Source organism: Pristiophorus japonicus, chromosome 1 (genome assembly GCF_044704955.1).
Source record: "Pristiophorus japonicus isolate sPriJap1 chromosome 1, sPriJap1.hap1, whole genome shotgun sequence".
Lineage (NCBI taxonomy): Eukaryota > Metazoa > Chordata > Chondrichthyes > Pristiophoridae > Pristiophorus > Pristiophorus japonicus.
In genome coordinates, this window is record NC_091977.1 from 544,041,826 (window position 1) to 544,061,908 (window position 20,083).

Here is a 20,083-nt window from a genome sequence, read left to right on the forward strand (position 1 = left end):
GTAGGGGAGGCAGTGACTGGGGGGGTGTGGGGGGGGCAGTGACTGGGGGGTGTGGGGGGGGCAGTGACTGGGGGGTGTGAGGGGGGGCAGTGACTGGGGGGGTGTGGGGGGGCAGTGACTGGGGTGTGTGGGGGGGGAGCAGTGACTGGGGGGTGTGAGGGGGGGCAGTGACTAGGGGGTGTGAGGGGGGGCAGTGACTGGGGGGTGTGGGGGGGGGAGCAGTGACTGGGGGGTGTGAGGGGGGGCAGTGACTGGGGGGTGTGAGGGGGGCAGTGACTGGGGGGTGTGGGGGGGCAGTGACTGGGGGGTGTGGGGGGGGAGCAGTGACTGGGGGGTGTGAGGGGGTGTGAGGGGGGGCAGTGAATGGGGGGTGTGAGGGGGGGCAGTGACTGGGGGGTGTGAGGGGGGGCAGTGACTGGGGGGTGTGAGGGGGGCAGTGACTGGGGGGGTGTGGGGGGGCAGTGACTGGGGGGGTGTGGGGGGGGCAGTGACTGGGGGGTGTGGGGGGGAGCAGTGACTGGGGGGTGTGGGGGGGTGTGAGGGGGGGCAGTGACTGGGGGGTGTGAGGGGGGGCAGTGACTGGGGGGTGTGAGGGGGGGCAGTGACTGGGTGGTGTGGGGGGGGCAGTGACTGGGGGGTGTGAGGGGGGGCAGTGACTGGGGGGGGCAGTGACTGGGGGGGGTGTGGGGGGGCAGTGACTGGGGGGTGTGAGGGGGGGCAGTGACTGGGGGGGGGCAGTGACTGGGGGGGGTGTGGGGGGGGGGCAGTGACTGGGGGGTGTGGGGGGGGGCAGTGACTGGGGTGTGTGGGGGGGGCAGTGACTGGGGGTGTGTGGGGGGGGGCAGTGACTGGGGGGTGTGAGGGGGGGCAGTGACTGGGGGGTGTGGGGGGGGCGCAGTGACTGGGGGGGTGTGAGGGGGTGTGGGGGGGGAGCAGTGACTGGGGGGTGTGGGGGGGGGCAGTGACTGGGGGGGTGTGGGGGGAGTGAGTGGGGGGGTGTGAGGGGGGGCAGTGACTGGGGGGTGTGGGGGGGGGCAGTGACTGGGGGGTGTGGGGGGGGGCAGTGACTGGGGGGGTGTGGGGGGCAGTGACTGGGGGGTGTAGGGGAGGCAGTGACTGGGGGGGTGTGAGGGGGGGCAGTGACTGGGGGGTGTGAGGGGGGGCAGTGACTGGGGGGTGTGAGGGGGGGCAGTGACTGGGGGGGTGTGGGGGGCAGTGACTGGGGGGTGTAGGGGAGGCAGTGACTGGGGGGGGGTGAGGGGGGGCAGTGACTGGGGGGTGTGGGGGGGGAGCAGTGACTGGGGGGTGTGGGGGGGGGCAGTGACTGGGGGGGTGTGGGGGGAGTGAGTGGGGGGGTGTGAGGGGGGGCAGTGACTGGGGGGTGTGGGGGGGGGCAGTGACTGGGGGGTGTGGGGGGGGGCAGTGACTGGGGGGGTGTGGGGGGCAGTGACTGGGGGGTGTAGGGGAGGCAGTGACTGGGGGGGTGTGAGGGGGGGCAGTGACTGGGGGGTGTGAGGGGGGGCAGTGACTGGGGGGTGTGGGGGGGGCAGTGACTGGGGGGTGTGGGGGGGGCAGTGACTGGGGGGTGTGGGGGGGGAGCAGTGACTGGGGGGTGTGAGGGGGGCAGTGACTGGGGGGTGTGAGGGATTGCAGTGACTGGGGGGTGTGAGGGGGGGGAGTGAGTGACTGGGGGGTGGTGTGAGGGGGGCAGTGACTGGGGGGTGTGAGGGGGGCAGTGACTGGGGGGTGTGGGGGGGGGCAGTGACTGGGGGGTGTGAGGGGGGGCAGTGACTGGGGGGTGTGGGGGGGGTGTGAGGGGGGGCAGTGACTGGGGGGTGTGAGGGGGGGCAGTGACTGGGGGGTGTGGGGGGGGTGTGAGGGGGGGCAGTGACTGGGGGGTGTGAGGGGGGCAGTGACTGGGGGGTGTGGGGGGGGGCAGTGACTGGGGGGTGTGGGGGGGGCAGTGACTGGGGGGTGTGAGGGGGTGTGAGGGGGGCAGTGACTGGGGGGTGTTGGGGGTGGGCAGTGTCTGGGGGGTGTGAGGGGGGGCAGTGACTGGGGGGTGTGAGGGGGGGCAGTGACTGGGGGGGTGTGGGGGGGGCAGTGACTGGGGGGTGTGGGGGGGGAGCAGTGACTGGGGGGTGTGAGGGGGGGCAGTGACTGGGGGGTGTGAGGGGGGGCAGTGACTGGGGGGTGTGGGGGGGGAGCAGTGACTGGGGGGTGTGAGGGGGGGCCGTTACTGGGGGGTGTGAGGGGGGGCAGTGACTGGGGGGTGTGACGACTGGGGGGTGTGGGGGGGGAGCAGTGACTGGGCGGTGTGAGGGGGGGCAGTGACTGGGGGGTGTGGGGGGGGGGCAGTGACTGGGGGGTGTGAGGGGGGGCAGTGACTGGGGGGTGTGAGGGGGGCAGTGACTGGGGGGGTGTGGGGGGGCAGTGACTGGGGGGTGTGGGGGGGGAGCAGTGACTGGGGGGTGTGGGGGGGTGTGAGGGGGGGCAGTGACTGGGGGGTGTGAGGGGGGGCAGTGACTGGGGGGTGTGAGGGGGGGCAGTGACTGGGGGGTGTGGGGGGGGCAGTGACTGGGGGGTGTGAGGGGGGCAGTGACTGGGGGGGGCAGTGACTGGGGGGTGTGGGGGGGGCAGTGACTGGGGGGGGTGTGGGGGGGGGGCAGTGACTGGGGGGGGGTGTGAGGGGGGGCAGTGACTGGGGGGTGTGGGGGGGGCAGTGACTGGGGTGTGTGGGGGGGGGCAGTGACTGGGGGGGTGTGGGGGGGTGGCAGTGACTGGGGGTGTGTGGGGGGGGGCAGTGACTGGGGGGTGTGGGGGGGGAGAAGTGACTGGGGGGGTGTGAGGGGGTGTGGGGGGGAGCAGTGACTGGGGGGGTGTGAGGGGGTGTGGGGGGCGAGCAGTGACTGGGGGGTGTGGGGGGGGGGGGCAGTGACTGGGGGGTATGGGGGGGGGCAGTGACTGGGGGGTGTGGGGGGGCAGTGACTGGGGTGTGTTGGGGGGGGCTGTGACTGGGGGGTGTGAGGGGGGGCAGTGACTGGGTGGTGTGAGGGGGGGCAGTGACTGGGGGGGTGTGGGGGGGGCAGTGACTGGGGGGTGTGAGGGGGGACAGTGACTGAGGGGGTGTGAGGGGGGCAGTGACTGGGGGGTGTTGGGGGTGGGCAGTGTCTGGGGGGTGGTGTGAGGGGGGGCAGTGACTGGGGGGTGTGAGGGGGGGCAGTGACTGGGGGGTGTGGGGGGGGGGGGCAGTGACTGGGGTGTGTGGGAGGGGGCAGTGACTGGGGGGTGGTGTGAGGGGGGCAGTGACTGGGGGGTGTGGGGGCGGCAGTGACTGGGGGGTGTGGGGGGGGCAGTGACTGGGGGGTGTGAGGGGGGGCAGTGACTGGGGGGTGTGAGGGGGGCAGTGACTGGGGGGTGTGAGGGGGGCAGTGACTGGGGGGTGTGAGGGGGGCAGTGACTGGGGGGTGTGAGGGGGGCAGTGACTGGGGGGTGTGGGGGGGCAGTGACTGGGGGGTGTGGGGGGGCAGTGACTGGGGGGTGTGGGGGGGGCAGTGACTGGGGGGTGTGAGGGGGGGCAGTGACTGGGGGGTGTGGGGGGGCAGTGACTGGGGGGTGTGAGGGGGAGCAGTGACTGGGGTGTGTGGGAGGGGTCAGTGACTGGGGGGTGGTGTGAGGGGGGGCAGTGACTGGGGGTGTGGGGGGGGCAGTGACTGGGGGGTGTGGGGGGGGCAGTGACTGGGGGGTGTGAGGGGGCAGTGACTGGGGGGTGTGGGGGGGGCAGTGACTGGGGGGTGTGAGGGGGGGGCAGTGACTGGGGGGTGTGGGGGGGGCAGTGACTGGGGGGTGTGGGCGGCAGTGACTGGGGGGTGTGAGGGGGTGTGAGGGGGGCAGTGACTGGGGGGTGTTGGGGGTGGGCAGTGTCTGGGGGTGTGGGGGGGGGCAGTGACTGGGGGGTGTGAGGGGGGCAGTGACTGGAGGGTGTGGGGGGGGTGTGAGGGGGGCAGTGACTGGGGGGTGTTGGGGGTGGGCAGTGTCTGGGGGGGGTGAGGGGGGGCAGTGACTGGGGGGTGTGAGGGGGGCAGTGACTGGGGGGTGTTGGGGGTGGGCAGTGACTGGGGGGGTGTGGGGGGGGCAGTGACTGGGGGGTGTGAGGGGGGGCAGTGACTGGGGGGTGTGGGGGGGGGCAGTGACTGGGGGGTGTAGGGAGGCAGTGACTGGGGGGGTGTGGGGGGGCAGTGACTGGGGCAGTGACTGGGGGGTGTGGGGGGGGGGCAGTGACTGGGGGGTGTGGGGGGGGGCAGTGACTGGGGGGTGTGAGGGGGGGCAGTGACTGGGGGGGTGTGGGGGGGCAGTGACTGGGGTGTGTGGGGGGGGAGCAGTGACTGGGGGGTGTGAGGGGGTGCAGTGACTAGGGGGTGTGAGGGGGGGCAGTGACTGGGGGGTGTGGGGGGGGGCAGTGACTGGGGGGGGTGAGGGGGGGCAGTGACTGGGGGGTGTGAGGGGGGCAGTGACTGGGGGGGGTGAGGGGGGGCAGTGACTGGGGGGTGTGAGGGGGGGCAGTGACTGGGGGGTGTGAGGGGGGCAGTGACTGGGGGGGTGTGGGGGGGGCAGTGACTGGGGGGGTGTGGGGGGGGGGCAGTGACTGGGGGGTGTGAGGGGGGCAGTGACTGGGGGGGTGTGAGGGGGGCAGTGACTGGGGGGTGTGAGGGGGGCAGTGACTGGGGGGGTGTGGGGGGGGCAGTGACTGGGGGGTGTGAGGGGGGGCAGTGACTGGGGGGCAGTGACTGGGGGGTGTGAGGGGGGCAGTGACTGGGGGTGTGTGAGGGGGGGCAGTGACTGGGGGGTGTGAGGGGGGGGGTGTGGGGGGGGCAGTGACTGGGGGGTGTGGGGGGGTGTGAGGGGGGGGCAGTGACTGGGGGGTGTGAGGGGGGGCAGTGACTGGGTGGTGTGGGGGGGCAGTGACTGGGGGGTGTGAGGGGGGGCAGTGACTGGGGGGGCAGTGACTGGGGGGGGGGCAGTGACTGGGGGGTGTGAGGGGGGGCAGTGACTGGGGGGGGCAGTGACTGGGGGGGGTGTGGGGGGGGGCAGTGACTGGGGGGTGTGAGGGGGGGCAGTGACTGGGGGGTGTGGGGGGGGGCAGTGACTGGGGTGTGTGGGGGGGGGCAGTGACTGGGGGTGTGTGGGGGGGGGGCAGTGACTGGGGGGTGTGAGGGGGGGCAGTGACTGGGGGGTGTGGGGGGGAGCAGTGACTGGGGGTGTGTGAGGGGGTGTGGGGGGGGAGCAGTGACTGGGGGGTGTGGGGGGGGGCAGTGACTGGGGGGGTGTGGGGGGAGTGAGTGGGGGGGTGTGAGGGGGGGCAGTGACTGGGGGGTGTGGGGGGGGGCAGTGACTGGGGGGTGTGGGGGGGGGCAGTGACTGGGGGGGTGTGGGGGGCAGTGACTGGGGGGTGTAGGGGAGGCAGTGACTGGGGGGGTGTGAGGGGGGGCAGTGACTGGGGGGTGTGAGGGGGGGCAGTGACTGGGGGGTGTGAGGGGGGGCAGTGACTGGGGGGTGTGGGGGGGCAGTGACTGGGGGGTGTGGGGGGGGAGCAGTGACTGGGGGGTGTGGGGGGGCAGTGACTGGGGGGTGTGAGGGATTGCAGTGACTGGGGGGTGTGAGGGGGGGCAGTGACTGGGGGGTGTGGGGGGGGCAGTGACTGGGGGGTGTGGGGGGGGGCAGTGACTGGGGGGTGTGAGGGGGTGTGAGGGGGGCAGTGACTGGGGGGTGTTGGGGGTGGGCAGTGTCTGGGGGGTGTGAGGGGGGGCAGTGACTGGGGGGTGTGAGGGGGGGCAGTGACTGGGGGGTGTGGGGGGGGGCAGTGACTGGGGGGTGTGGGGGGTGGGCAGTGTCTGGGGGGGGTGAGGGGGTGCAGTGACTGGGGGGTGTGAGGGGGGCAGTGACTGGGGGGTGTGGGGGGGGGCAGTGACTGGGGGGTGTGGGGGGGGGCAGTGACTGGGGGGTGTGAGGGGGTGTGAGGGGGGCAGTGACTGGGGGGTGTTGGGGGTGGGCAGTGTCTGGGGGGTGTGAGGGGGGGCAGTGACTGGGGGGTGTGGGGGGGGGCAGTGACTGGGGTGTGTGAGGGGGGGCAGTGACTGGGGTGTGTGAGGGGGGGCAGTGACTGGGGGGTGTGGGGGGGGCAGTGACTGGGGGGTGTGAGGGGGGGCAGTGACTGGGGGGTGTGGGGGGGGGCAGTGACTGGGGGGTGTGGGGGGGGGGAGCAGTGACTGGGGGTGGTGTGAGGGGGGGCAGTGACTGGGGGGTGGTGTGAGGGGGGGCAGTGACTGGGGGGTGTGGGGGGGTGGGCAGTGACTGGGGGGTGTGAGGGGGGGCAGTGACTGGGGGGTGTGAGGGGGGGCAGTGACTGGGGGGTGTGAGGGGGGGCAGTGACTGGGGGGTGTGGGGGGGGGGGTGAGGGGGGGCAGTGACTGGGGGGTGTGGTGAGGGGGGGCAGTGACTGGGGGGTGTGGGGGGGGGCAGTGACTGGGGGGTGTGAGGGGGGGCAGTGACTGGGGGGTGTGGGGGGGGCAGTGACTGGGGGGTGTGGGGGGGGGGGCAGTGACTGGGGGGTGTGGGGGGGCAGTGACTGGGGGGTGTGGGGGGGTGTGAGGGGGGGCAGTGACTGGGGGGGTGTGGGGGGGGGCAGTGACTGGGGGGTGTGAGGGGGGGCAGTGACTGGGGGGTGTGAGGGGGGGCAGTGACTGGGGGGTGTGGGGGGGGGCAGTGACTGGGGGGGTGTGGGGGGCAGTGACTGGGGGGTGTAGGGGAGGCAGTGACTGGGGGGGTGTGAGGGGGGGCAGTGACTGGGGGGTGTGAGGGGGGGCAGTGACTGGGGGGTGTGGGGGGGGCAGTGACTGGGGGGTGTGGGGGGGCAGTGACTGGGGGGTGTGGGGGGGGAGCAGTGACTGGGGGGTGTGAGGGGGGCAGTGACTGGGGGGTGTGAGGGATTGCAGTGACTGGGGGGTGTGAGGGGGGGGAGCAGTGACTGGGGGGTGTGAGGGGGGCAGTGACTGGGGGGTGTGAGGGGGGCAGTGACTGGGGGGTGTGGGGGGGGGGCAGTGACTGGGGGGTGTGAGGGGGGGCAGTGACTGGGGGGTGTGGGGGGGGTGTGAGGGGGGGCAGTGACTGGGGGGTGTGAGGGGGGGCAGTGACTGGGGGGTGTGGGGGGGGTGTGAGGGGGGCAGTGACTGGGGGGTGTGAGGGGGGCAGTGACTGGGGGGTGTGGGGGTTGGGGGGGCAGTGACTGGGGGGTGTGAGGGGGGCAGTGACTGGGGGGTGTTGGGGGTGGGCAGTGTCTGGGGGGTGTGAGGGGGGGCAGTGACTGGGGGGTGTGAGGGGGGGCAGTGACTGGGGGGGTGTGGGGGGGGCAGTGACTGGGGGGTGTGGGGGGGGAGCAGTGACTGGGGGGTGTGAGGGGGGGCAGTGACTGGGGGGTGTGAGGGGGGGCAGTGACTGGGGGGTGTGGGGGGGGAGCAGTGACTGGGGGGGTGTGAGGGGGGGCCGTTACTGGGGGGTGTGAGGGGGGGCAGTGACTGGGGGGGTGTGACGACTGGGGGGTGTGGGGGGGGAGCAGTGACTGGGCGGTGTGAGGGGGGGCAGTGACTGGGGGGTGTGAGGGGGGGCAGTGACTGGGGGGTGTGAGGGGGGCAGTGACTGGGGGGTGTGAGGGGGGCAGTGACTGGGGGGGTGTGGGGGGGCAGTGACTGGGGGGTGTGGGGGGGGAGCAGTGACTGGGGGGTGTGGGGGGGTGTGAGGGGGGGCAGTGACTGGGGGGTGTGAGGGGGGGCAGTGACTGGGGGGTGTGGGGGGGCAGTGACTGGGGGGTGTGAGGGGGGCAGTGACTGGGGGGGGCAGTGACTGGGGGGTGTGGGGGGGGCAGTGACTGGGGGGGGTGTGGGGGGGGGGCAGTGACTGGGGGGGGTGTGAGGGGGGGCAGTGACTGGGGGGTGTGGGGGGGGGGCAGTGACTGGGGTGTGTGGGGGGGGGCAGTGACTGGGGGGGTGTGGGGGGGTGGCAGTGACTGGGGGTGTGTGGGGGAGGGCAGTGACTGCGGGGTGTGGGGGGGGAGAAGTGACTGGGGGGTGTGGGGGGGGAGAAGTGACTGGGGGGGTGTGGGGGGGAGCAGTGACTGGGGGGGTGTGAGGGGGTGTGGGGGGGGAGCAGTGACTGGGGGGTGTGGGGGGGAGGGCAGTGACTGGGGGGTATGGGGGGGGGCAGTGACTGGGGGGTGTGGGGGGGCAGTGACTGGGGTGTGTTGGGGGGGGCTGTGACTGGGGGGTGTGAGGGGGGGCAGTGACTGGGTGGTGTGAGGGGGGGCAGTGACTGGGGGGGTGTGGGGGGGGCAGTGACTGGGGGGTGTGAGGGGGGACAGTGACTGAGGGGGTGTGAGGGGGGCAGTGACTGGGGGGTGTTGGGGGTGGGCAGTGTCTGGGGGGTGGTGTGAGGGGGGGCAGTGACTGGGGGGTGTGAGGGGGGGCAGTGACTGGGGGGTGTGGGGGGGGGGCAGTGACTGGGGTGTGTGGGAGGGGGCAGTGACTGGGGGGTGGTGTGAGGGGGGGCAGTGACTGGGGGGTGTGGGGGGCGGCAGTGACTGGGGGGTGTGGGGGGGGGCAGTGACTGGGGGGTGTGAGGGGGGGCAGTGACTGGGGGGTGTGAGGGGGGCAGTGACTGGGGGGTGTGAGGGGGGGCAGTGACTGGGGGGTGTGAGGGGGGCAGTGACTGGGGGGTGTGGGGGGGGGCAGTGACTGGGGGGTGTGGGGGGGCAGTGACTGGGGGGTGTGGGGGGGGGCAGTGACTGGGGGGTGTGAGGGGGGGCAGTGACTGGGGGGTGTGGGGGGCAGTGACTGGGGGGTGTGAGGGGGAGCAGTGACTGGGGTGTGTGGGAGGGGTCAGTGACTGGGGGGTGGTGTGAGGGGGGGCAGTGACTGGGGGGTGTAGGGGGGGCAGTGACTGGGGGGTGTGGGGTGGGGCAGTGACTGGGGGGTGTGAGGGGGGGCAGTGACTGGGGGGTGTGAGGGGGGCAGTGACTGGGGGGTGTGGGGGGGGGCAGTGACTGGGGGGTGTGAGGGGGGGCAGTGACTGGGGGGTGTGGGCGGCAGTGACTGGGGGGTGTGAGGGGGTGTGAGGGGGGCAGTGACTGGGGGGTGTTGGGGGTGGGCAGTGTCTGGGGGGTGTGGGGGGGGGCAGTGACTGGGGGGTGTGAGGGGGGGCAGTGACTGGAGGGTGTGGGGGGGGTGTGAGGGGGGCAGTGACTGGGGGGTGTTGGGGGTGGGCAGTGTCTGGGGGGGGTGAGGGGGGGCAGTGACTGGGGGGTGTGAGGGGGTGTGAGGGGGGCAGTGACTGGGGGGTGTTGGGGGTGGGCAGTGACTGGGGGGGTGTGGGGGGGGCAGTGACTGGGGGGTGTGGGGGGGGGCAGTGACTGGGGGGTGTAGGGGAGGCAGTGACTGGGGGGGTGTGGGGGGGGCAGTGACTGGGGGGTGTGGGGGGGGCAGTGACTGGGGGGTGTGGGGGGGGGGCAGTGACTGGGGGGTGTGGGGGGGGGGCAGTGACTGGGGGGTGTGAGGGGGGGCAGTGACTGGGGGGGTGTGGGGGGGCAGTGACTGGGGTGTGTGGGGGGGGAGCAGTGACTGGGGGGTGTGAGGGGGGGCAGTGACTAGGGGGTGTGAGGGGGGGCAGTGACTGGGGGGTGTGGGGGGGGGCAGTGACTGGGGGGGGTGAGGGGGGGCAGTGACTGGGGGGTGTGAGGGGGGGCAGTGACTGGGGGGGGTGAGGGGGGGCAGTGACTGGGGGGTGTGAGGGGGGGGTGTGGGGGGGCAGTGACTGGGGGGTGTGGGGGGGAGCAGTGACTGGGGGGTGTGAGGGGGTGTGAGGGGGGGCAGTGACTGGGGGGGTGTGGGGGGGGGCAGTGACTGGGGGGTGTGGGGGGGGCAGTGACTGGGGGGTGTGAGGGGGGGCAGTGACTGGGGGGGTGTGGGGGGGGGCAGTGACTGGGGGGTGTGAGGGGGGCAGTGACTGGGGGGGTGTGGGGGGGGCAGTGACTGGGGGGGTGTGGGGGGGGGGCAGTGACTGGGGGGTGTGAGGGGGGCAGTGACTGGGGGGGTGTGAGGGGGCAGTGACTGGGGGGTGTGAGGGGGGCAGTGACTGGGGGGGTGTGGGGGGGGCAGTGACTGGGGGGTGTGAGGGGGGGCAGTGACTGGGGGGTGTGAGGGGGGCAGTGACTGGGGGGGTGTGGGGGCAGTGACTGGGGGGGCAGTGACGGGGTGTGAGGGGGGGCAGTGACTGGGGGGGTGTGGGGGGGGCAGTGACTGGGGGGTGTGGGGGGGTGTGAGGGGGGGCAGTGACTGGGGGGTGTGAGGGGGGGCAGTGACTGGGTGGTGTGGGGGGGCAGTGACTGGGGGGTGTGTGGGGGGGGGGCAGTGACTGGGGGGTGTGAGGGGGGCAGTGACTGGGGGGGGTGTGGGGGGGGGCAGTGACTGGGGGGTGTGAGGGGGGGCAGTGACTGGGGGGGGCAGTGACTGGGGGGGGTGTGGGGGGGGGGCAGTGACTGGGGGGTGTGGGGGGGGGCAGTGACTGGGGTGTGTGGGGGGGGGCAGTGACTGGGGGGGTGTGGGGGGGGGCAGTGACTGGGGGTGTGTGGGGGGGGGGCAGTGACTGGGGGGTGTGAGGGGGGGCAGTGACTGGGGGGTGTGGGGGGGAGCAGTGACTGGGGGGGTGTGAGGGGGTGTGGGGGGGGGAGCAGTGACTGGGGGGTGTGGGGGGGGCAGTGACTGGGGGGGTGTGGGGGGAGTGAGTGGGGGGGTGTGAGGGGGGGCAGTGACTGGGGGGGTGTGGGGGGGGGCAGTGACTGGGGGGTGTGGGGGGGGGACAGTGACTGGGGGGGTGTGGGGGGCAGTGACTGGGGGGTGTAGGGGAGGCAGTGACTGGGGGGGTGTGAGGGGGGGCAGTGACTGGGGGGTGTGAGGGGGGGCAGTGACTGGGGGGTGTGAGGGGGGGCAGTGACTGGGGGGTGTGGGGGGGGCAGTGACTGGGGGGTGTGGGGGGGCAGTGACTGGGGGGTGTGGGGGGGGAGCAGTGACTGGGGGGTGTGGGGGGGGCAGTGACTGGGGGGTGTGAGGGATTGCAGTGACTGGGGGGTGTGAGGGGGGGAGTGAGTGACTGGGGGGTGGTGTGAGGGGGGCAGTGACTGGGGGGTGTTGGGGGTGGGCAGTGTCTGGGGGGTGTGAGGGGGGGCAGTGACTGGGGGGTGTGAGGGGGGGCAGTGACTGGGGGGTGTGGGGGCGGGCAGTGACTGGGGGGTGTGGGGGGTGGGCAGTGTCTGGGGGGGGTGAGGGGGTGCAGTGACTGGGGGGTGTGAGGGGGCAGTGACTGGGGGGTGTGGGGGGGGGCAGTGACTGGGGGGTGTGAGGGGGTGTGAGGGGGGCAGTGACTGGGGGGTGTTGGGGGTGGGCAGTGTCTGGGGGGTGTGAGGGGGGCAGTGACTGGGGTGTGTGAGGGGGGGCAGTGACTGGGGGGTGTGGGGGGGGTCAGTGACTGGGGGGTGTGGGGGGGGCAGTGACTGGGGGGTGTGAGGGGGGGCAGTGACTGGGGGGTGTGGGGGGGGCAGTGACTGGGGGGTGTGGGGGGGGGAGCAGTGACTGGGGGGTGGTGTGAGGGGGGGCAGTGACTGGGGGGTGGTGTGAGGGGGGGCAGTGACTGGGGGGTGTGGGGGGGGGGGCAGTGACTGGGGGGTGTGGGGGGGGGCAGTGACTGGGGGGTGTGAGGGGGGGCAGTGACTGGGGGGTGTGGGGGGGGTGTGAGGGGGGCAGTGACTGGGGGGTGTGAGGGGGGGCAGTGACTGGGGGGTGTGGGGGGGGCAGTGACTGGGGGGTGTGGGGGGGCAGTGACTGGGGGGTGTGGGGGGGGGGCAGTGACTGGGGGGTGTGGGGGGGGCAGTGACTGGGGGGTGTGGGGGGGTGTGAGGGGGGGCAGTGACTGGGGGGTGTGGGGGGGGCAGTGTCTGGGGGGTGTGGGGGGGTGTGAGGGGGGGCAGTGACTGGGGGGGTGTGGGGGGGGGCAGTGACTGGGGGGTGTGAGGGGGGGGCAGTGACTGGGGGGTGTGGGGGGGGGGCAGTGACTGGGGGGTGTGGGGGGTGTGAGGGGGGGCAGTGACTGGGGGGTGTGAGGGGGGCAGTGACTGGGGGGTGTGGGGGGGGTGTGAGGGGGGCAGTGACTGGGGGGTGTGAGGGGGGGCAGTGACTGGGGGGTGTGAGGGGGGGCAGTGACTGGGGGGTGTGGGGGGGGGCAGTGACTGGGGGGTGTGGGGGGGGGGCAGTGACTGGGGGGTGTGGGGGGGGTGTGAGGGGGGCAGTGACTGGGGGGTGTGAGGGGGGCAGTGACTGGGGGGTGTGGGGGGGTGTGAGGGGGGCAGTGACTGGGGGGTGTGAGGGGGGGCAGTGACTGGGGGGTGTGAGGGGGGGCAGTGACTGGGGGGTGTGGGGGGGGCAGTGACTGGGGGGTGTGAGGGGGGGCAGTGACTGTGATATCGAGCACCAGCTGCTGCAATGCTCTCAGATGCTGCGGGTAGTTTGACACGGCCCGTGTCCCCACAGGTTGATAATCAGTAAGAAGGAGAGGATGCTTTCCAAAGGCTCCGGATTCCACCTGGACCTGCTGATCATTGTGGCGTCGGGAGGGGTGGCGGCTGTGTTCGGCTTGCCCTGGCTCGCTGCTGCCACGGTCAGAACCGTCACCCACGTAAACGCACTGACTGTCATGAGCAAGTCCGTGGCGCCCGGAGACAAGCCCAAGATCCAGGAGGTCAAGGAGCAGCGGGTGACCGGGTTGGTGGTAGCTGTCCTGGTGGGTAAGTGAACATCGCCATTCACTCGCTCTCCCTCCCTCCCTCCCTCACCACTCGCATTCCCTCACCACCCACTCCCTCACCACTCGCACTCCCTCACCACTCGCTCTCCCTCACCACTCGCTCTCCCTCACCACCCACTCTCTCACCACTCGCACTCCCTCACCACTCACTCTCCCTCACCACTCGCTCTCCCTCACCACTCGCTCTCCCTCACCACTCGCACTCCCTCACCACTCGCTCTCCCTCACCACTCGCACTCCCTCACCACTCGCACTCCCTCACCACTCGTACTCCCTCACCACTCGCTCTCCCTCACCACTCGCACTCCCTCACCACTCGCTCTCCCTCACCACTCGCACTCCCTCACCACTCGCTCTCCCTCACCACTCGTACTCCCTCACCACTCGCTCTCCCTCACCACTCGCACTCCCTCACCACTCGCTCTCCCTCACCACTCGCTCTCCCTCACCACTCGCTCTCTCTCACCACCCACTCCCTCACCACTCACTCTCCCTCACCACTCGCACTCCCTCACCACTCGCTCTCCCTCACCACTCGCTCTCTCTCACCACACTCCCTCACCACTCGCACTCCCTCACCACTCGCTCTCCCTCACCACTCGCTCTCTCTCACCACCCACTCCCTCACCACTCACTCTCCCTCACCACTCGCACTCCCTCACCACTCGCACTCCCTCACCACTCGCTCTCCCTCACCACTCGCTCTCCCTCACCACTCGCACTCCCTCACCACTCACTCTCCCTCACCACCCACTCCCTCACCACTCGCACTCCCTCACCACTCGCTCCTCACCACTCGTACTCCCTCACCACTCACTCCCTCACCACTCGCTCTCCCTCACCACTCGCTCTCCCTCACCACCCACTCCCTCACCACTCGCTCTCCCTCACCACTCGCACTCCCTCACCACTCGCTCTCCCTCACCACTCGCACTCCCTCACCACTTGTACTCCCTCACCACTCGCTCTCCCTCACCACCCACTCCCTCACCACTCGCTCTCCCTCACCACTCGCACTCCCTCACCACCCACTCCCTCACCACTCACACTCCCTCACCACCCACTCCCTCACCACTCGCACTCCCTCACCACTCGCACTCCCTCACCACTCGCACTCCCTCACCACTCGCTCTCCCTCACCACTCGCACTCCCTCACCACCCGCTCTCCCTCACCACTCGCTCTCCCTCACCACTCACTCTCCCTCACCACTCGCTCTCCCTCACCACTCGCACTCCCTCACCACTCGCACTCCCTCACCACTCGCACTCCCTCACCACTCGCACTCCCTCACCACTCGCACTCCCTCACCACTCGCTCTCCCTCACCACCCACTCTCCCTCACCACTCGCTCTCCCTCACCACTCGCACTCCCTCACCACTCACTCTCCCTCACCACTCGCCCTCCCTCCATCGTCACTCGCACTCCCTCACCACTCACTCTCCCTCACCACCCACTCTCCCTCACCACCCACTCTCCCTCACCACTCGCTCTCCCTCACCACTCGCACTCCCTCACCACTCACTCTCCCTCACCACTCGCCCTCCCTCCATCGTCACTCGCACTCCCTCACCACTCACTCTCCCTCACCACCCACTCTCCCTCACCACCCACTCTCCCTCACCACTCGCTCTCCCTCACCACTCGCACTCCCTCACCACTCGCTCTCCCTCACCACTCGCACTCCCTCACCACTTGTACTCCCTCACCACTCGCTCTCCCTCACCACCCACTCCCTCACCACTCGCTCTCCCTCACCACTCGCACTCCCTCACCACCCACTCCCTCACCACTCGCTCTCCCTCACCACTCGCATTCCCTCACCACCCACTCCCTCACCACTCGCACTCCCTCACCACTCGCACTCCCTCACCACTCGCACTCCCTCACCACTCGCTCTCCCTCACCACCCACTCTCCCTCACCACTCGCTCTCCCTCACCACTCACTCTCCCTCACCACTCGCTCTCCCTCACCACTCGCTCTCCCTCACCACCCGCTCTCCCTCACCACTCGCACTCCCTCACCACTCGCACTCCCTCACCACTCGCTCTCCCTCACCACCCGCTCTCCCTCACCACTCGCTCTCCCTCACCACTCGCACTCCCTCACCACTCACTCTCCCTCACCACTCGCTCTCCCTCACCACTCGCTCTCCCTCACCACTCGCTCTCCCTCACCACCCGCTCTCCCTCACCACTCGCACTCCCTCACCACTCGCACTCCCTCACCACTCGCACTCCCTCACCACTCGCTCTCCCTCACCACTCGCTCTCCCTCACCACCCGCTCTCCCTCACCACTCGCACTCCCTCACCACTCGCACTCCCTCACCACTCGCACTCCCTCACCACTCGCTCTCCCTCACCACCCACTCTCCCTCACCACTCGCTCTCCCTCACCACTCACTCTCCCTCACCACTCGCCCTCCCTCCATCGTCACTCGCACTCCCTCACCACTCACTCTCCCTCGCCACCCACTCTCCCTCACCACCCACTCTCCCTCACCACTCGCTCTCCCTCACCACTCACTCTCCCTCACCACTCGCTCTCCCTCACCACCCGCTCTCCCTCACCACTCGCTCTCCCTCACCACCCGCTCTCCCTCACCACTCGCACTCCCTCACCACTCGCACTCCCTCACCACTCGCACTCCCTCACCACTCGCTCTCCCTCACCACCCACTCTCCCTCACCACTCGCTCTCCCTCACCACTCGCACTCCCTCACCACTCACTCTCCCTCACCACTCGCTCTCCCTCCATCGTCACTCGCACTCCCTCACCACTCACTCTCCCTCACCACCCACTCTCCCTCACCACCCACTCTCCCTCACCACTCGCTCTCCCTCACCACTCGCACTCCCTCACCACTCGCACTCCCTCACCACTCGCTCTCCCTCACCACCCACTCTCCCTCACCACCCACTCCCTCACCACTCGCACTCCCTCACCACTCGCACTCCCTCACCACTCGCTCTCCCTCACCACCCACTCTCCCTCACCACTCGCTCTCCCTTACCACTCGCACTCCCTCACCACTCGCACTCCCTCACCACTCGCTCTCCCTCACCACTCGCTCTCCCTCACCACCCACTCCCTCACCACTCACTCTCCCTCACCACTCGCACTCCCTCACCACTCGCTCTCCCTCACCACTCGCTCTCCCTCACCACTCGCTCTCCCTCACCACTCGCACTCCCTCACCACTCGCACTCCCTCACCACTCGCACTCCCTCACCACTCGCACTCCCTCACCACTCGCACTCCCTCACCACTCGCTCTCCCTCACCACCCTCTCCCTCACCACCCACTCCCTCACCACTCGCACTCCCTCACCACTCGCACTCCCTCACCACTCGCTCTCCCTCACCACTCGCTCTCCCTCACCACTCGCTCTCCCTCACCACTCGCTCTCCCTCACCACTCGCACTCCCTCACCACTCGCACTCCCTCACCACTCACTCTCCCTCACCACTCGCTCTCCCTCACCACTCGCTCTCCCTCACCACTCGCTCTCCCTCACCACCCACTCCCTCACCACTCGCACTCCCTCACCACCCACTCCCTCACCACTCGCACTCCCTCACCACCCACTCCCTCACCACTCACTCTCCCTCACCACCCACTCCCTCACCACTCGCACTCCCTCACCACTCGCTCTCCCTCACCACTCGCACTCCCTCACCACTCGCACTCCCTCACCACTCGCACTCCCTCACCACTCGCACTCCCTCACCACTCGCACTCCCTCACCACTCGCACTCCCTCACCACTCGTACTCCCTCACCACTCGCACTCCCTCACCACTCGCACTCCCTCACCACTCGCTCTCCCTCACCACTCGCTCTCCCTCACCACCCACTCCCTCACCTCGCTCTCCCTCACCACTCGCTCTCCCTCACCACTCTCACTCCCTCACCACTCGCTCTCCCTCACCACTCGCTCTCCCTCACCACTCGCTCTCCCTCACCACTCTCACTCCCTCACCACTCGCTCTCCCTCACCACTCGCACTCCCTCACCACTCGCTCTCCCTCACCACTCGCTCTCCCTCACCACTCGCTCTCCCTCACCACTCGCTCTCCCTCACCACTCGCTCTCCCTCACCACTCGCTCTCCCTCACCACTCGCACTCCGTCACCACCCACTCCCTCACCACTCGCTCTCCCTCACCACTCTCACTCCCTCACCACTCTCACTCCCTCACCACTCGCTCTCCCTCACCACTCTCACTCCCTCACCACTCTCACTCCCTCACCACTCGCACTCCCTCACCACTCACTCTCCCTCACCACTCACTCTCCCTCACCACTCACTCTCCCTCACCACTCGCACTCCCTCACCACTCACTCTCCCTCACCACTCTCACTCCCTCACCACTCGCACTCCCTCACCACTCACTCTCCCTCACCACTCGCTCTCCCTCACCACTCGCACTCCCTCACCACTCGCACTCCCTCACCACTCGCACTCCCTCACCACTCGCTCTCCCTCACCACTCGCTCTCCCTCACCACTCGCACTCCCTCACCACTCGCTCTCCCTCACCACTCGCTCTCCCTCACCACCCACTCCCTCACCACCCACTCCCTCACCTCGCACTCCCTCACCACTCGCTCTCCCTCACCACTCGCTCTCCCTCACCACTCGCGCTCCCTCACCACTCTCACTCCCTCACCACTCGCACTCCCTCACCACTCGCTCTCCCTCACCACCCACTCCCTCACCACTCGCACTCCCTCACCACTCGCACTCCCTCACCACTCGCACTCCCTCACCACTCTCACTCCCTCACCACTCGCACTCCCTCACCACTCGCTCTCCCTCACCACCCACTCCCTCACCTCGCACTCCCTCACCACTCGCTCTCCCTCACCACTCGCTCTCCCTCACCACTCGCTCTCCCTCACCACTCGCTCTCCCTCACCACTCGCTCTCCCTCACCACTCGCTCTCCCTCACCACTCGCTCTCCCTCACCACTCGCTCTCCCTCACCACTCGCTCTCCCTCACCACTCGCTCTCCCTCACCACTCGCTCTCCCTCACCACTCGCTCTCCCTCACCACTCGCTCTCCCTCACCACCCGCTCTCCCTCACCACTCGCTCTCCCTCACCACTCGCACTCCGTCACCACCCACTCCCTCACCACTCGCTCTCCCTCACCACTCGCACTCCCTCACCACTCGCACTCCCTCACCACCCACTCCCTCACCACCCACTCCCTCACCACTCGCTCTCCCTCACCACTCGCTCTCCCTCACCACTCGCACTCCCTCACCACTCGCTCTCCCTCACCACTCGCACTCCCTCACCACTCGCACTCCCTCACCACTCGCACTCCCTCACCACCCACTCCCCCCCTCCCCCTTGCTTCCCCCTCGCCGCCCCCTCTCCCTCGCCACTCACTCTCTGTGTCTACATCATAGAAACTTTTAGCGTAGGAGGCCATTCGGCCCATGGTGCCTGTGCCAGCTCGTTGAGCGATCCGATTAGTCCCACTCCCCGCTCTTTCCCCGTAGCCCTGTAAATGTTTCCCCTTCAAGTATTTATCCACTTCCCTTTTGAAAGCTACGATTGAATCTGCTCCCACTGTCCTTGAAAGGGATGTATATTCTTTCATTCTCTTTTTCTAATTTCTTTCTTCTTTCATTTCTGTCTGACTGTCATTTCTGTCTGGTCTGGTCCGTTTTCCTTTTTCTTTTCCTTGTTTTGTTGTGAACAATATGGGCCTTCTGTTTTCTAGGCCTGTCCATTGTAATTGGCGACCTCCTGCGAAAGATCCCATTGGCTGTGCTGTTTGGGATCTTCCTGTACATGGGCGTCACCTCACTGAACGGCATCGAGATGTATGAGCGAATGCAGCTTCTCCTGATGCCTTCAAAGCACCATCCAGATCATGTGTACGTCCGGAAGGTGAGTCAAACCCTCGGGGTAACTCTGGGGCAGATGGGGAGGGTGTGGGTGAGGGCGGGTAGATGGGGGGGGGCGGCGAGTTTGGGGGGGGCGACGCGCAGGGGAGTGGTGGGTGGGCGAGGCACGGGGGGGGGGGTGAGGCTGGGGGAGGTTTTGTGAGGGGCGAGGCGTGGGGGAGTGGTGGGTGGGCGAGGCGCGGGGGTCTGGGGGCGAGACTGGGGGTGGGTGAGGGGCGCCAGGGTGTGTGAGGCGGGCGGGGGGGCGGGGGTAGGTGTGTCCGAGGTGGGTGATGGGTGTCTGTATTCGGCCCGGGAGGTGTGTAATGGTGTTGCCTCCGTTTTCAGGTGAAGACCCTTCGGATGCACTTGTTCACCATCATCCAGCTCTTCTGCCTGGGGGTTCTCTGGGCTGTCATGTCCTCCGCTGCCTCTCTCGCCTTCCCCTTCGTGCTCATCTTGACTGTTCCTTTGAAGGTTTTCGCGCTCACCAGAATCTTCACGGATCGAGAGACTAAATGTGTAAGTGTTGTTCGGGAGAGATCGAGCTTTGGCACTCGAGCAATCCTTCACTGTGGGAATCCATGTCACCCTGCTCCATACACTAAATGGCCAGTGCGAAGTAACTGTTATCCAAGCTCCCAGCCCTGCATTCACCACCCGCCCAACATCTACCCTGTCAAGCCCCTTAAGGATTTTATATGTTTCAATGAGATCACACCTCATTCTTCTGACCTCTGGAGAATATAGGCTTAGTCTGCTCAATCCTCATAGGACAATTCCACCCCCATTCCAGGAATCAGTCTGGTTGCACGCCCTCTATGGCAAGTATAATGATTTAGATGAGGGGATTAAATGTAGTATCTCCAAATTTGCGGATAACACTAAGTTGGGTGGCAGTGTGAGCTGCGAGAAGGATGCTATGAGGCTGCAGAGAGACTTGGATAGGTTAGGTGAGTGGGCAAATGCATGGCAGATGAAGTATAATGTGGATAAATGTGAGGTTATCCACTTTGGTTGTAAAAACAGAGAGAGACAGACTATTATCTGAATGGTGACAGATTAGGAAAAGGGGAGTTGCAATGAGACCTGGGTGTCATGGTACATCAGTCATTGAAGGTTGGCATGCAGGTACAGCAGGCGGTTAAGAAGGCAAATGGCATGTTGGCCTTCATAGCGAGGGGATTTGAGTACAGGGGCAGGGAGGTGTTTCTACAGTTGTACAGGGCCTTGGTGAGGCCACACCTGGAGTATTGCATACAGTTTTGGTCTCCTAA

The 20,083-nt window shown here is 69.0% G+C and overlaps 1 protein-coding gene across 10 annotated transcripts in view; it reads left to right on the forward strand.

The window, feature by feature from the left end:
- LOC139278392 (anion exchange protein 2-like) overlaps window positions 1–20,083 on the forward strand; it is a 347,925-nt gene that overhangs the window by 321,077 nt on the left and 6,765 nt on the right. For all 10 annotated transcript variants that reach the window (XM_070897097.1, XM_070897078.1, XM_070897145.1 and 7 more), the window contains 3 exons: window positions 12,627–12,880; window positions 18,641–18,810; window positions 19,155–19,328. In XM_070897097.1, the coding sequence (XP_070753198.1) occupies window positions 12,627–12,880; window positions 18,641–18,810; window positions 19,155–19,328 (598 nt within the window). The remainder of the gene's footprint in view (window positions 1–12,626; window positions 12,881–18,640; window positions 18,811–19,154; window positions 19,329–20,083) is intronic.